At 33.2% G+C, this 16,615-nt stretch overlaps 1 protein-coding gene across 1 annotated transcript in view; it reads left to right on the top strand.

Annotated features, from left to right (window-relative positions):
• Window positions 1-16,615, top strand: part of LOC115221633 (protein shisa-5) — a 63,052-nt gene that overhangs the window by 11,933 nt on the left and 34,504 nt on the right. Inside the window, exon 4 of the mRNA XM_029791833.2 lies at window positions 5,296-5,511. Within this exon, the coding sequence (XP_029647693.2) occupies window positions 5,296-5,511 (216 nt within the window). The remainder of the gene's footprint in view (window positions 1-5,295; window positions 5,512-16,615) is intronic.

Raw genomic sequence — 16,615 nt, 5'->3', positions numbered from 1 at the left:
TTATGTTTATGCAATTTCATTTTTCTATTTTCTAATGTTTGCTATATGCAAATTTTGTAACATTTGTTATGAACACAAGTTTATAATGTTTACATTAGCTCTTCGCGTTTCTATTCTATATCTCTTTTAATAAACTCCCACAGTTTACATTTTATAGGGCTTGCAATAAACCTCTCCACTGTTTACTTTTTATAATATTTGCAATAATATTTCCAATAAAACATCCGAATTCTCCGTTATGTTTGCAACAAGCTCACTGCTTCCTTTTTCATTCAGCTTTTGTTGAAACATATTCTTTGCTCGAAGTATTCGCAATATAATTTCCATATTTCTAAAGCGGGTTTAATAACTACGGCTTTGCATCCAATTTAAAATATTTGAAACACTTCCTTGTTGCGTTGCTCTATTTCAAATACGCTTCTATTTGTTTCGGTACAATACAATCTATATTATACGAGTATGCTCTGTTTCCAGATGTAACACGAAGACAGGCAGGTATAAATGAATAGATGTTATGTATGTATATTATATATATATATTATTATATATATATTATATATATATATATATATATATATATATATATATATATATATAATATATAATATATAATATATATACAAAGTTAAATTAGATAGGGGTTGTAAATGCAACCCTCCATGGGATAACATATATCCAATATACTGCTAGTGAAGTACCCAAAAGTTAATACATAAATGTTAATGATTGCGATTGCAATTAATTCATTTACTGCATTATATGGGCAAAGGTTAAAGTTTACCACAAATAATAATACAAAATATGAAAATGGAGAAAGAAATACATCTAAATCAATATCAACTACCAGATAATACCCAATCACATAATTTATTAAACCACTATATATGTATGTATGTATATATAATGTAGACGATAACATGCATCTTTTTTATACGCAGACATACTCATATCTATATGAGTGTGGTTGTGTGTGTGCGCATATGTGTGTGTTTGGGGGAAAGTATGTAGATAGTTAGTTAGATAGGTAGATATGCAATTAGGTAGGTAGGTAAGTTTGATTATTACTTTGCAAAGTGTCCAGTGTGTTATTACACCATTCGGATTCGGATACCGAGTCTTTATATATCCATGTATGTACACACATCACACGCACATACATACACACACACACACGCATATATATATTCTGAGTGCATTATTAATTATGGATTTTGCTGATCATACGATATCTCACTCAAATAAGCTCTCTCTATCCCCCCTCTCTCTATCCATCAATATGTGTATATATGTGTGTGGGCATTTGTATGTATATATAAGTGAGTGTATATATATTATATTATATATATTATATATAATATAAATAATATATATATGGAATATATATTATTATTATTATTATTATTATTATTATTATTATTATTATATACATTGGTTATTTTATTGAAGGAAATATTCCCAGGATCTTATGGCTAGTTTATGTAGTGTTGTAATTTTTTATAAGAGAAATATATTTTATGATCATTTTACAAGTTATCAGATGTTACTAAAGAAAAAATCTTTGTCTTCTCGGCCCATTCTGAATCATTTAACCACTTTTTTTGGATCGCGTTCCATACTTTCTTGCATATTAAAAAAAGTAAAGTTTCTTCCCGTGTCATATAGACTCATAGGACCGGTTTCCAGGTTTCCATGACATATATATTCCCTACGCGGACGGAACGCCGGTCCATCGCAGTTTTACTAATTTTCGCCAGATGAGCGAACCGAAGCAACATGAGATGAAATATTTTGCTTGAGCAAAATGCGTCGCCCGGTCCTGGAATCGAAACGGCAATCTTACAATCATGAATCCAACACCGTAACCACCAGGTCACATGCCTCTACACCCTCTTATATAATACATTGTAAAAGTGGCTTGGCTGATTTATAGGATACGAAGACTTGTAGCATAGGTCTTCCATTACTCTGTAGTATGAAAAACCCATATTCGTGAAGGCATCAGAATGAAAACTGAACAGATTGATAATATATTTCTTAAGCAAAGGCGGCGAGCTGGCAGAATCGTTAGCACGCCGGGCGAAATGCTTAGCGGTATTTCGTCTGCCGCTACGTTGAGTTCAAATTCCGCCGAGGTCGACTTTGCCTTTCATCCTTTCGGGGTCAAATAAATAAATACCAGTTACACACTGAGGTCGATATAATCGACTTAATCCGTTTGCCTGTCTTTGTTTGTCCCCTCTGTGTTTAGCCCCTTGTGGGTAGTAAAGAAATAGGTATTTCGTCTGCCACTACGTTCGGAGTTCAAATTCTGCCGAGGTCGACTTTGCCTTTCATCCTTTCGGGGTCGATAAATAAGTACCAGCTATGCACTGGAGTCGATATAATCGACTTAATCCGTTTGCCCTTTCTATGTTTAGCCCCTCGTGGGTAGTAAAGAAATAGGTATTTCGTCTACCGCTATGTTCTGAGTTCAAATTCCGCCGAGGTCGACTTTGCCTTTCATCCTTTCGGGGTCGATTAAATAAGTACCAGTTACGCACTGGGGTCGATATAATCGACTTAATCCCTTTGTCTGTCCTTGTTTGTCCCCTCTATGTTTAGCCCCTTGTGGACAATAAACAAACAAATATATTTCTTGAGCAGTCACTGTCATTTTTCACACTGATCCACTTTAAATACCTTAACTGCTTGTTAATTATTGAGCAGTATTGAAGGAGAAAGCTCGTATATAACTGAAAGAATTTGTAATGAAACTGTAACACATTTCTAAACATCATTACTTTGTTGTGACATTAAACTATGACACTGCATGAATATTTCATTATTCGTAATCTCTTCGAAAACCTACTGACTTTGTAAGGCAGAAAATATACCTCTTGAGACACTGTTGTTGCAATTCCGTTTTTTTTCTTTCTCCTTCTTTCTAATGATTTGTGCAAAGTGTCTAATATCTGCTTACTTTTCTATTAATCTTCCTTAAAACTGACAACACGTATAAACTGGCTCCAGTTCAGCTGGGGTTGAGGGTTTAAGGTTTAGTGTAGTGTTACCACACATTATCAGATTTCTTAAGTAATGTATTTACTTCAGATTATTTTAAATGTTTTATTACTCCCCCAGATTTGTCAATAAAAGGCTACGAAGCGAGTGAAAAACCAGTAGTGGTTATAATAAACACGCAGGTGAAATCCTTCTCCAACAGAACTCAAGTCAGATTTTTCTAACGTTAAGACGAACACGATGCGCTGTAGAGATAGTAAAATTTATTACTTATCGGGTTAGTTGGCGATGAAGTAATTTTCATGGCAGAAACTGGAAGGGAAAGAAGGAAAGCAGAAACAAGGAATTATTTAAAAGCATCAAAAGCTCTCGTGATGATGTCTCCGAAAATTAAAGTAGCAGAAACAATGGTGGAAAAGCCGAAGAGGATTAAAGATGATAAGAATGCCATGTGTCACAGGCAGGTGAAGAAAGATTGGTTAGGGCTTAGATATTACAGTTGTCAATGTCGACCACTGTTCCGCGTGATTTAAGGAATTATGTGGCGGATAGAATTTGCCATGAATGCAGATTACGAATCAATAATGGTAAGCAACTTTAAATCCAGCTGAAACAAAGTATGTGTGTGTGTGTGTAACATAATCTCTGTAAGGGTTTTCACTTCTATAAATTTATTTGTAGAGAAATTCAATGGCCAAATGGATTCGGTATCGAAAACTGACATTACAAGCCACAACATTACACTGCATCCTTAAAAATAAAATTCTTATCGAAAAACTACTGCTTAAATATCTCTGATTTAGAAATAACGTCAAAAGGTATTGATAGTAGAAAGATAAATAAACTGTTGGATTTCACATAACAATAGGAAAATCGATATTTTGATTATGCTTCATTTTATTTTATATATTTAAAAAAGTATTGTACTGGTTTCAGTCGTTGGACTGCGGCTTTGCTGAGGCACCAACTTGTCGTGCAAATCAACATACTTTTATATCAGGTAGTTATTCTATCAGATCGTTTACAGACCCACTCAGTTACAAGGGAGTAAACAAAATGACATTAGTGGTTAAGCGGTAGTGGGAATTAAGCACAAAGACACACACACATATGTATGTATGTATATATATATATATATACATATATATATATATATATTATTTCTTTATTGCCCACAAGGGACTAAACACAGAGTGGACAAACAAGGACAGACATAGGATATTTTGTCGATTACATCGACCCCAGTGCGTAACTAGTACTTAATTTATCGACCCCGAAAGGATGAAAGGCAAAGTCAACCTCGGCGGAATTTGAACTCAGAGCGTAACGGCAGCCAAAATACCGCTAAGCATTTCGCCCGACGTGCTAACGATTCTACCAGCTCGCCGTCCTCGTCCCCTTATTAAATATAACCGCATTGAAGTTGTGAAACTAGTTTATTTTAAATGTCGACGTTTCTGATTTATTAAAGATACGGTTACTGAAATTATGGTGGAAAAAATTCTTCTTGAGAAACCAACTAAGAAATGTGGCTATAAAGAATGTACACATTTTAACACAGCGCTTCACGTTTCAAACATCTGTCACATAAAAGAGTCAGTTTACTAAAGTAGCGCGTAATTTCCATGTTCTAGATAGACATAGCCACTCATGTCGATGGTAACGAAAAGGAGCATTGTCTTACCGGAAGATCAAACTAGGTGTTTTAAGTTTCATGTCACTTTACTTCATGCTAAGCATTGTCTAACGAATACAAAGATATATTACTTATTTCACAATAAAATGGATTCTATATTCAGCATATAAAAATCATGTCATTTCCTTTTCCTGTATTTCATCCCAGTTATATGCCATTTTGTTTTCAACAGAAATCGATTTCTCTGTTTATCCAACAGAATTCAAATTATAATATTTTTCAATTATTTATCTTAAGTTTCTGTTTATACTGTGTTTTTTAAAAAAATATTTTATTATATTTTTTTTTTGTGCTTTGCTTTAAATGTTTTTTCTTACGTCAAAATGTTATTTCCGTTTTAAAAACACTACTTCACGATCCCAATTTGTAAATTTTTTTACCGTTTTCTTGCCTGATTTTGAGTTTCTTTCTTTATTAAATTCTTTCCATTTTTGTATATATTTTCTAAAACTTCTTCAATTTTCGTTTGAAATATTTCAAATATTTTCCGATTCAGTTGTTGTCTTAGTTTTCTTGTATACAAAATCTTTCCACCATACTTTCTGTAATTGATTTCTAAAGTCATTTTATTTATTTCTTTTTTTTATGACTCTTTTCAGATAGCGTCCTAAATCGGTTTATGACTCTTGGAGTCACAGCTGCCGTCGCCATCACCGTTGGCAGCATCGTAATATTCATTGTCTGCATTGTAGCCATTATCTGCTGCTGCAAGAAATCGGCCTGTAAAAAAGCGGATCCAAATAGTATCACAACTACAGCAACTTCCGTTGTGACGAACGGAGGTGTAACACCTTTCCAAGGAAAAATAAATAAAGGTACCAAGATGTTTTGTATCTCTACATGTTGCTAATAAAATACAAACGAAAGTAGCAATTAGTGAAAAAAAATTAGTTGATTCAAAGAATGATCATGGTTGTACATCATTATACATGAGCTCTTAAATTTGCAAAAGCATTATGAGATTTAATTTGTATGTCCTGATTTCGAAATTTGGAAATTTGATACACATAGGCGCAGGCGTGGCTGTGTGGTAAGCAGTTTGCTTCCCAACGACATGGTTCCGGGTTCAGTCCCACTAATTGGCAACTTATGCAAGTGTTTTCCAATATAGCCTTGTGAGTGGATTTAGTAGACAGAAACTGAAAGAGGCCCGTTGTATATATATATATATATACAACGGACCTCTTTCAGTAAGTGTTTTCTGGTATCTTGTATAGCCTGGGGTCGACTAAAGCCTTCTGAGTTGATTTGGTAGACGGAAAATTAAAGAAATATATATATATATATATATATATATTATATATATATATATATATTATAATATATATATATATATATATATATATTATATATATATATGTATATATATATGTATATATATATGTATATATATATGTATATATATATATATATATGTATATATATATATATATATATATATATATATATAATTTGTATATATATATATATATATATATAATATATGTATATATATATATATAAATTTGTATATATATATATATATATATATATATACGTAAAAGACTTTCTCACCAAGCGTTAAACTATTTGTTGTTTGCACACTCGTCTTCGTCCTTTGTTTTTTAGGTTTTTTTTTTTTTGTAAATTCTCACTACAAATGAGGAGTAGATAGAACAGGGAACAACTGACGAAGGGAATGTTCTTTATGCTTCCTGTCTCGTTTCTCTGTTTGTTTCTTTCGTTGTTCGAAAAAAGTTGGCTTTCTATGTTTCTTTTTTATGTTCTCGTTCCTCATTTTGTCTATGTTTTTTGATGTCCTGTACCCATAATATGCATGTATATATACATATGTAGGTATGTACATATATGTACATATATGTATATATATATATGCATATATATGATTGTATATATATGTATATATATATATATATATGTGTGTGTATGTGTGTGTGTGTGTGTGCATGTGTGTCTGTGTGTGAGAGAGAGAGAGTGTGTGTGCCTTTGGATTTGTCCGTCGCTACCACTTGACAACCGGTGGTGGTCTATTTACGTCCCTGCAACTTACTGGTTCAGCAAATGAGACCGATAGAATAGGCTTTGTGCAGAAAATAAATCCAAGGCATGATTTATTCGACTAGAACCCTTTTCAATGCGAGCCCCAGCGTGGTTGCAGTCAAATGCCTGAAACAACTTAAAAGAAAAAAAAAAGTTACTCAAGCTGAGAATTAGTCTTCGAGGCGAGATATTGACAGTAAGAAATGTCACACGCCAAATATAAATATAAATTATGTTTTCGTTCACGCAGTTTCATTAGATAATCGAGGAAATTCAAAGCATTTTGTCAGTTACAATTATTGTTATCTGGAAAGGTAACAACATATGTTTAGAAATTAAATATAAAATATAAATTACAAAGTGGGACAAGAACGCAAAAACACACAAAGAGACGACACAAAAAACAGACGGGTCACTCGAAGCCTCTAATCTTCAGTCGGGAACCGGATCATTTTAGTAATTTCGGCTGTTTAATCTCGATATTACTCCGAACCGGCCAGCCCCAAGGAAAAACCAAGCCACATGCATTGGATTTCTTGGAAAGAGGATTGAATGTATACGAAACAAAGACAGGATGCCACACGAATATAAATACAAGAAACAAAAATAGAAATAAAAAACAGAAATAAAAAACACGAATGGTGGACAGTACAAGTCTTATGTCTTACGACTTTAGACAATTTTTAACTTATCTTGGCTGGTGTATATGAAAAAAGCCTTTAACGGCAAAAACGAAAACAACGTTTAGTTAAAATGTCAACGGGTCTCCAACTCAAAAATTCTTGAAAAATCCTATTTATGAATAATCATTGCCTTATTTTGAAAATTTTGGTTTGTTAGTTCCCAACAAACTTAAACTTAATCAGCCATTACATTATTTATTATCTCCTCTTCCTCCTTCTTCCCTCCTCCCTTCCTCCCCATTCTTCTTCACCTCCTCTCTCTATTTCTCATATTTTAGCTATTCTTCCCTGTTCTTCTCTTTCCTTCTTTGTTGTTTACTTTATATTTTCTCGCTTCTGAATGTTGTTTACTATATGTATACTCATTCTTTTTACTCTTTTACTTGTTTCAGTCATTTGACTGTGGCCATGCTGCAGCACCGCCTTTTAGTCGAGCAAATCGACCCCAGGACTTAATCTTTGGATGCTTAGTACTTATTCTATCGGTCTCTTTTTGCCGAACCGTTATGTTACGGGGACGTAAACACACCAGCATTAGTGGCTCGGCAAAAGAGACCGATACAATAAGTACTAGGCTTACGAAGAATAAGTCCTGGGGTCGATTTGCTCGACTAAAGGCAGTGCTCCAGCATGGCCACAGTCACATGACGGAAACAAGTAAAAGTGTATGATATATATATATATATATATATATATATATTATATATATATATATATATATATAATTATATATGTTTCGACCAAAGATTGGTCCAGCTCACGTCTAACTTCATATCACCACCTTATTGGATTTGATAAATCCTTTTTAAGTCAAGAATATATATTCATATATACGTATTTATATGCTTATGCTTTTATGCATCAAGTTTCTATAAGAGAGGGTTTCTCAAGTCGAATAACGTAATATTTGGCGTTCTAACAAGTCGTTCATATTAAGTTGGATATAAAGCTTAATACAAATATGTATACGGCTACATCTTCCACTATATCTCTCTGTAGCTGTATAGGTATATATATATATGTATGTGTATTAGTGTGTGTGTGTATGTGTGTGTGCGTGAGCACAAGTGCTAATTCGCAGCACACTTCCAGTTGCATGATTTCATTCTTTTAATGTACTGTGGATTCGAAAAATATCTTTAATATGAAATTACAATGGAACACTGTAAATGATAATATGTAAATACTCAAGATGTTATTGCTATATCGTATTGCAATATTGTATTGCTGTATTGTCATATAGCAATATTTACATAGAATCCTAATAGAAACGGTTATTGAATTTCCATGTGATTTTCCAATTGCTTCCAGCTATTGCTACTACAAATGCCATTGTAAATTAGTATTTGTGGAGTTCTAATAGTAGATGTCAATAAAAAATTTAATACATGAACACTTTATTTAAATTAAATTTCTGTTTTGGATTATTCCTCCCGAAGACGCATCATCATAGGAGAACGTAGATACGAAGTGAAAAACATCATGTAGAACCAAGCACTGCTTTTAACGTGTTATAAAACTGCTACATCCAAAGGGACTAGTGTTGCGTAGTTGTAGAACGCCTGGAATACTTCGTTACTCCTAGAAAATTCCAAACTTATTTCTGGATATGCTACCAACGAGCATACTTTAACTGCTTTAAAAATTTTTTTATTTGATATCTTATTTTTGTCTTAGCGTCACAGATACTCGCTTCTTGTAAACAACTGATATGAAATGCTATCGATGTATGCGTAAGATGTCCTCAGAAACTCAAGTTAAACTTCAACTTTAAAAACGTCTGGGTTTGCACCTTTAAGATATAAACATGTTAGTGACTAATTCTTTCAAAATTGAAATCTTTTACGGAGATGTACTTGCATAGCAAGTGATTTGATCTGAGATCGTGTGCTGAAACGAAAGCAATTGCAGCGTGGAAGGTGTTTGTAAGCCATTTAAGAAACACACAAAAGCCGTTCGATTCACTTCAACATTTAAGTTTAAGTTTAAGTCATCTTTTATATTCGTATATACAACCAACTATTGAAAAATAAATCTCTAACTTTATCTTTAATCGTAAATTAGGCTTGGGTTCTGGAAATAATCTTGGAAGCTTCTCAGATCTAAATGTCTGCCTTTCAAGGAGAAAAACTGACAGTAGCAACCGTGGGAGTGGATAAGGAAGAAATTTTCGATTCTGAAGCAAATCAATTCTTAAATCCTTTCAATGAATTAGCCTTTCACGAAGCTTGTCCGAGAGAGCTCATTCATATTGATAGTACCGAAATTTCATTAATGAAATAATTTGCGAGTGACCTAAAGTCTGCAAGCTAAAGAATATGAGAATGTGAAAGCAATGCTTCCAGCTTGTTTAACAATACTGCTTAAGATTTATTGAAAGCTCAATGCTAATGCTGCTCGTAAGCTCAAATACGTTTCCAGCTTCCCTTTGCTACTTGACTACTGCTCAGAAATTATAACTGTTACTCCTTTTTTGAACAAATATTCAATGACACTACTACACCTGGACTTCGAGGTTGCTGTGTGATTCAGAAACGGTTCAGAGTCACTAGATATGACTCTGAATGATTTCTAATGAATCGTAAGTTTTTAAACCTGTAAGAATTGAAATTACACAAGTTTAACATCATCTGATATAAAGTTTATTAAATCATAACTACACAGAGCTCCCAAAGGAGATATTGTTGACTACAGTGATTCACCATGGCCAAGGGGTACCATGAGCAAAAAGTTGTCACAATAGCTACCAAGATGAGGACACTGATCTAAACACTTCAGAGTATAACAATGTACATGTGTAGTAATATATTTTTAATGGTAGATAAAATATAATTTCATAAATTATGATAGTTTCAAATTTTAACACAGGACCAGTTGTGTTTGTGGGGAGGGGGAGGTCGATCTCATCGACACCAGTTCGGATTTTATTGAACACGAAATGATGACAGGCAAAGTAGATCTCTGATCTCTGCATAAGTTTAATTCAGAACGTAAATACTTACAAAAATGCCACAAAGCGCTGTCTGGCTGGTAAATAAATTTTGCCAGCTCATCGCCTTAATTATAATAACGATAGAAATATTTATTGAATCACCATGGTGATTTATAATTAGTATCTACCCCTTCTGTTTTAAATAATCTTTTAAAAAGTCTTGCCAGTAAATGTTAGAGAAACTTTTAATAAATTAATATCCGATTTTAATTGTCTTTCCTCTTGGGATATACACACACTCCCTACAACATCCTTGCTTATAAATTAAACATTTCTTTTTTTCCTTTTTCACGACTAGTTGCAAATTTTTGGCAAACTTCTTCAGGGAAAAGCCTTCTAGCTGTAATCTTCTTTTATTCTGTTTAATACACACGAATTTGGAATTCGTAAAACTATTACGAAATGAAGGTTATTCATTTCAGTCAACATATAAGCTTATCAAGTATTTAATCTTTCGTCACTGAACGATTGAAAATTTGACTTTGAGAAATCGACTTCTGACTTATTTTTCAGAAGCGAGCTAAATTACATCGATTATTTCCTGTTTGTGTTTAACCTGGAGACTGTCCAAATGATTCGATCGATCTGTCTTTCAAGTGTTGTCTGAAATATTTATCCAAACTTAGTGAAATAGAATACATAGCCGACTTAAAATGAAAAGGTGTCTGTTTAATCCACTTCAAGTGCAGTTATATTTTAATTCGATTTAATAATTAAACAGCTAAAAGTAGCTTTAAAACTATCGTAAAAATTAAAAGAAATGCAAAAGACTGGTAAAAATGTGATGCCGGAGCCAGCAAATCAGCTAAAAATTATCTAGTGCTAACTTTAGTTAATGCTGTTTGAATCCTTTGTTTCATTTCGATTTTAAAGTCAAAAATAAGTCTTCAAAGAGAGAGAGAGAGGGAGAGGGAGACAGACAGACAGAGAAAGAGACAGACAGACAGACAAAAAGACAGACAAAAAGAGATGAAAATAAACTGAGATAGCATTTTCATCTTAAGTTTAGTTTAAGAACGAAATTGTTCTTCATATTTTCGTTCGTAGAGCTAGAAATAATTTTGCTCGTGTTAATCAAAATTTAGCCATAATTAGAAAAGTTGTAGTTGCTAGATTAACGTAAATAAAATATTAATCAATGTGAGGTATATTTGCCATCTCAATATGGCTAACCACTAAGGGTGGGTGTTACTGTAGCTTGTAGCCCCAGGAGAACATCTCCTCCAGCTGGCTTTAGGCACACTTTCTGTGCCCTTAGGTATTTGCAAAGGGAGGTCATCCTTCCATCGTCAACCTAAGTGATACGCTCGGACTGCACAGTACTAGGTATTGACCTGTCATCAGCGTACGACAATCACCGGTTTTCGATGAAAGGGGTCGCAATGCAAATACTTATATCATTTTTCCAGTAACTTTTCGTCACTGATCTCGAAAAACTGTATGCAAGCAATAGAAGTATCATCAAACCCCGTCCGTGTACATTTATGTTACAAAGCAGGTAATTGAGAGCAGATGGGATGCATAAATGTTTCTAAATATCTTTTCTTTTACCTGTTTCAGTCATTTGACTGCGGCCATGCTGGAGCACTGCTTTTAGTCGAACAAATCGAGCCCAGGGCTTTGTAAGCCTAGTAGCTATTCTATCGGTCTCTTTTGCCGAACCACTAGAAAACGGGTGCGTAAACACGCCAATATCGGTTGTCAAGCGATGGTGGGAAGACAAACATAGACACACACACGTGTGTGTGTGTGTGTGTGTGTATACGACGGGCTTCTTTCAGTTTCCGTCAAGAGGCTTTGTACATATATATACATATATGTACATAAATGTATATATATATATAATATATATATATATATACATTTATGTACATATATATATATATGTATGTGTGTGTGTTGTGCTTGTGTATGTATAACTATATGTATGTAAGTGTGTATGTATATATATAATATATATATATATATATGTACATATACATGTACATATATACTATGTATGTATTATATATATATATGTACATATATATTATGTATGTATTATTTATATATATGTGCATATACATATACATATATATTATGTATGTATTATATGTATATATATATATATGTGTGTGTGTGTTTTTTTCAAGTTTAATTTTAGCATTTGTCAAATAATTAATCTGCTAGTTATTACCACTTCATTCTCTCAAAGTCTAACGTCGTATTTATCTTGTTATATACCCAATTCATATCCTTATTTAAAACAGAATATTTGAGCTAGCAGTTTCAGGAAAGGAACATTTGTACAGTATTTGTAATATTGTCAACTTGTTAATAATTTTCAACATTTTCCAGGAGCGGAAGATTCAAATCAGTAAAAAGTTTTAAAATCGAATAATGCAGAATTGTACGTCTCACAATTGGCGTTGATCACTGCCCAAAAGCAGCCATCTTGAATGCTAATAAATAAAGAGTATAATTGAAAATTCCCTGAGGGACTAATTTTCTAGAAATTTAATTTACGTTTGTTAAAAAGATACAAACCAAATTAGCGAAGTAATAAAACTTCCCCATGAATGCTGAATTTTAGTTTATTTGAATGTTAATGTTTGTATTACGTGTAGCTAACTCGACAAAAACAAACTAACGAAATAAAAGATTAAGTAAAGTAAATACATCACTCGGCTGAAAATATTTTATTGTTTCCTGTGAGGTGTATTGAGTGAATGAATAACAATAAACATATGCGATAAACTTATGGTAATATTGCTTTACAAATAGACTGGTGACTTATGGACAATAAAACCAAATAGATAGTAGTCTCACTCTGTAGAATGGAGTTTGAATATAATTTTAGATATAACTTCCGTTCTGGTTATACATGGGAGTAGAAGTTTTCTTGTTAGCATTACAAATTTCTGATTCGAATACAAAATACTTTAACCAATGTTTCTCCCAATAATATTTTCTTGGTAATTACTCTTCTATGCAATTGTTCTATGCAATTGCAGAAAAGGAAATAATTTTATTCTGCTTGTTAATCTTAATTAAACAGTTGCATTCAGTCTCAAAGGTTTCGTATTCTACTAGTAATATACATCCTAAAGTCAGTTTCGAGAATAAAAATATATCCGAACGTATAATTTATTAAGTCAATTCGTCTCTAGTTTATCGCTAGAGAACTTGCATATATACATATGTCCATACAATGACATGTTAACAATGTGGCTGTTGGACGAACAGTAAGAATTCTGCACTCAAAGTACAAGTACGGTAGCGTGTCATATATACAATACAATGAGTTGGAAAGCTTCTATTACCTTAGATTACCTATGAAATTCGTAGAAAAGTCTTTAAATGCAATACGATGTGCACAAGTTTCACAACAGTTTGCAATGGCAAATTTTTTTCTGTATAAAGACACAGCTTTCTTCTGAGATGGTTTTTTTAAGAAATCATGCATCCTATATTTTTGCTGGTTCCTACAATAGTATGTAATGCGACACTTGAATATTTTATTTATTTATAAACAGATAAACTGCATCCATAAATTACTAGCAATATAAGCAAAGGTGTCATTAGACAATAGTCACTTCCACTTTCTACTCTAAAGTTTTAGATTACATATAAACGCGTGTCCCTAATCCGTAAAATGAAACATCCCTTTTGCCATTAAAAAAAATCTAGATCATGTATCTGATATTAGGTTTAATCATCTTCCTTCAAAATTCGTAAGACAGAATAACATTTATATATAAATTTATATACGAATAACACATATCTGTAAACTCATATATAACGGTCTTTTATATGTGTGTCGAAAGACCTATATAATACGTATGCACTGGCTTTGGGTAAAAGAAAATACAGGAAGGTCAGTTAATTATGATTTTATTCAGCATATTCCCTCCACAGATTCACACACTAATTGTACCAGACCTTCAGTTTTTATAAGCCCTGTAGAAGAACTTGGAAGGTTGGGCCTTCAACCAGGCCTTTCGCTATACCCTTCAAGCCAGGAACTTTTCAGTACTCCCAACGAAAAGCTTTTCTTCGGATTGTAGTCCTGTGTTTTCTAGCATATAATATGTTTGTGTATGTATGTATGTATGTATTTATGTATATATGTATATGCGTTTGTGTGTGTTGTCATATCGACCGTGTGTGTGTGTTAGAAACGTCGAGTATCATAACTGACTACATAGTTTAAGTAATACAAGAAGAGTGACAATATATTCGTAAGCATGACAAGATATGATTTCCTAGCAGTACATCGAGATTTGATTACTTGTAAGAATATAGAAACCCCAAATGTATTAGTCATACATTCATTTGGCTTTGATATGGCGGAGGACATAATCTCTCATTTCGTTTTTTTCCCGTTCCTGCCGAACTTGTCTTGAATCGGTCTTTCCATCAAGGGACTATATAAATATACTGTTCATTTAAGGCGGTGAGCTGGCAGAAACGTTAGCGCGCCGGGCGAAATGCTTAGAGGTATTTCGTCTGTCGCTACGTTCTGAGTTCAAATTCCGCCGAGGTCGACTTTGCCTTTCAACCTTTCGGGGTCGATAAATAAAGTACCAGTTTCGCACTGGGGTCGATGTAATCGACTTAATCCCTTTGTCTGACTTGTTTGTCCCTTCTATGTTTAGCCCCTTGTGGGTAGTAAAGAAATATATATAAATATACTGTTCATTTATTTCTGAATTTTCTCTCTTTGTCTTTGTACATCCATGTTTGTTGTCCGTGTTGGATCACTGATAAGAGTAGACCCATATTTCAAAGAGCTTCTGGGTAAGACCATCCTGTCTTTATCGCAGACACAGTGCACCCAAAATCACTTTATTCCATGAGTTCATCGTTTCCCAGACAGCAGGATACATTTTAAGATAGATTTGTCTCATACTTTTTAGCAGAAAAGCCATAACTCTGAGGATCCTTCATAAGCTTATATAAATTTCGATATATATTTGTAGATTTCTCCAAATTGAGTTGGTGGCTTTTCAATGACATTTTTATGAATCTTTTATAAACTGATTGATATGTTATTATTCATTACGGCAAACAATAATTTTATCAAGACAGCTGACTAGTTTTGCTCGTGGCTTTCTAGTACTTTATACTCTGTACGATACAATGCAATCTTTCCTAGCATTCGTAGTACATATTTATGTTCATTTTGTAGGACAGCTGTTGATATATAATTTTCAGTTGTTCTGCCATTCTAAACAACAAATAAATTCAGTTCGACCAACTGACATGTGAGTTTGTCCTTGTAAACATTACAATACGAACTCTTGACGCATTGCAAATTTAGATCGAAGTGATAGATTACGTAATTCTGAAACAGCCCCATAATAACATTCAGCTATAACCGAAATTTCTTCTCGAGATGAGTACCTTGAAAAGAAGGATGATTGCTCGAAAAGCTTTTCTTCGGATTGTAGTCCTGCGCTTTCTAGCATATATGTTTTCGTGTGTATGTATGTATGTATTTATATATATATATGTATGTGCGTTTGTGTGTGTTGTCATATCGACCGTGTGTGTGTGTTAGAAACGTCGGATATCATAACTGACTGCATAGTTTAAGCGATACAAGAAGAGTGACAATATATTCGCCAGAATATCAAGATGTGATTTCCTAGCAGTACATCGAGATTTGATTAATTGTAAGAATATAGAAACCCCAAATATATTAGTCATACATTCATTTGACTTTGATATGGCAGAGTACGTAATATTTTCATCTGTTGTGTGGTGAATGTCTTGTTTCTCTACATGTCATGTTATGAGGTATAATTGAAAAAAAATTAGCTGCTAAATAAAATAAGATCACTCTGCTTATTACAGATCACAGGGACAAATATTGTCAGTTGCACATAGGTATATGTATATATATATATATATATATATATATATATATATATATATATATATATATATATACATGCATACGCACGTATATAGGCGTGTTTGTGTGTGTAATTTTGTGTAGAAGAGTGTGCTGTGTCAGTAACACAGAATTTCTCACAAGCGTTACGCACTTGCGTTTTATGTAAGAACAACTTTGTTAAGAGTCTGAAAAACAAAGCTCTGTCGTGTAATAAAAGCAAAATGGTGTGTCTTGAAGGAGAGCTTATTGGTATACACATGTAGAATACATAAAGCAGCGACACACAATTACACATGCGCATATACATATATATATATATATAT

Source organism: Octopus sinensis, linkage group LG18 (assembly GCF_006345805.1).
Source record: "Octopus sinensis linkage group LG18, ASM634580v1, whole genome shotgun sequence".
NCBI lineage: Eukaryota > Metazoa > Mollusca > Cephalopoda > Octopoda > Octopodidae > Octopus > Octopus sinensis.
The sequence above is the reverse complement of the archived record's forward strand: the minus strand, read 5'-3'. Positions and strand labels throughout refer to the sequence as shown.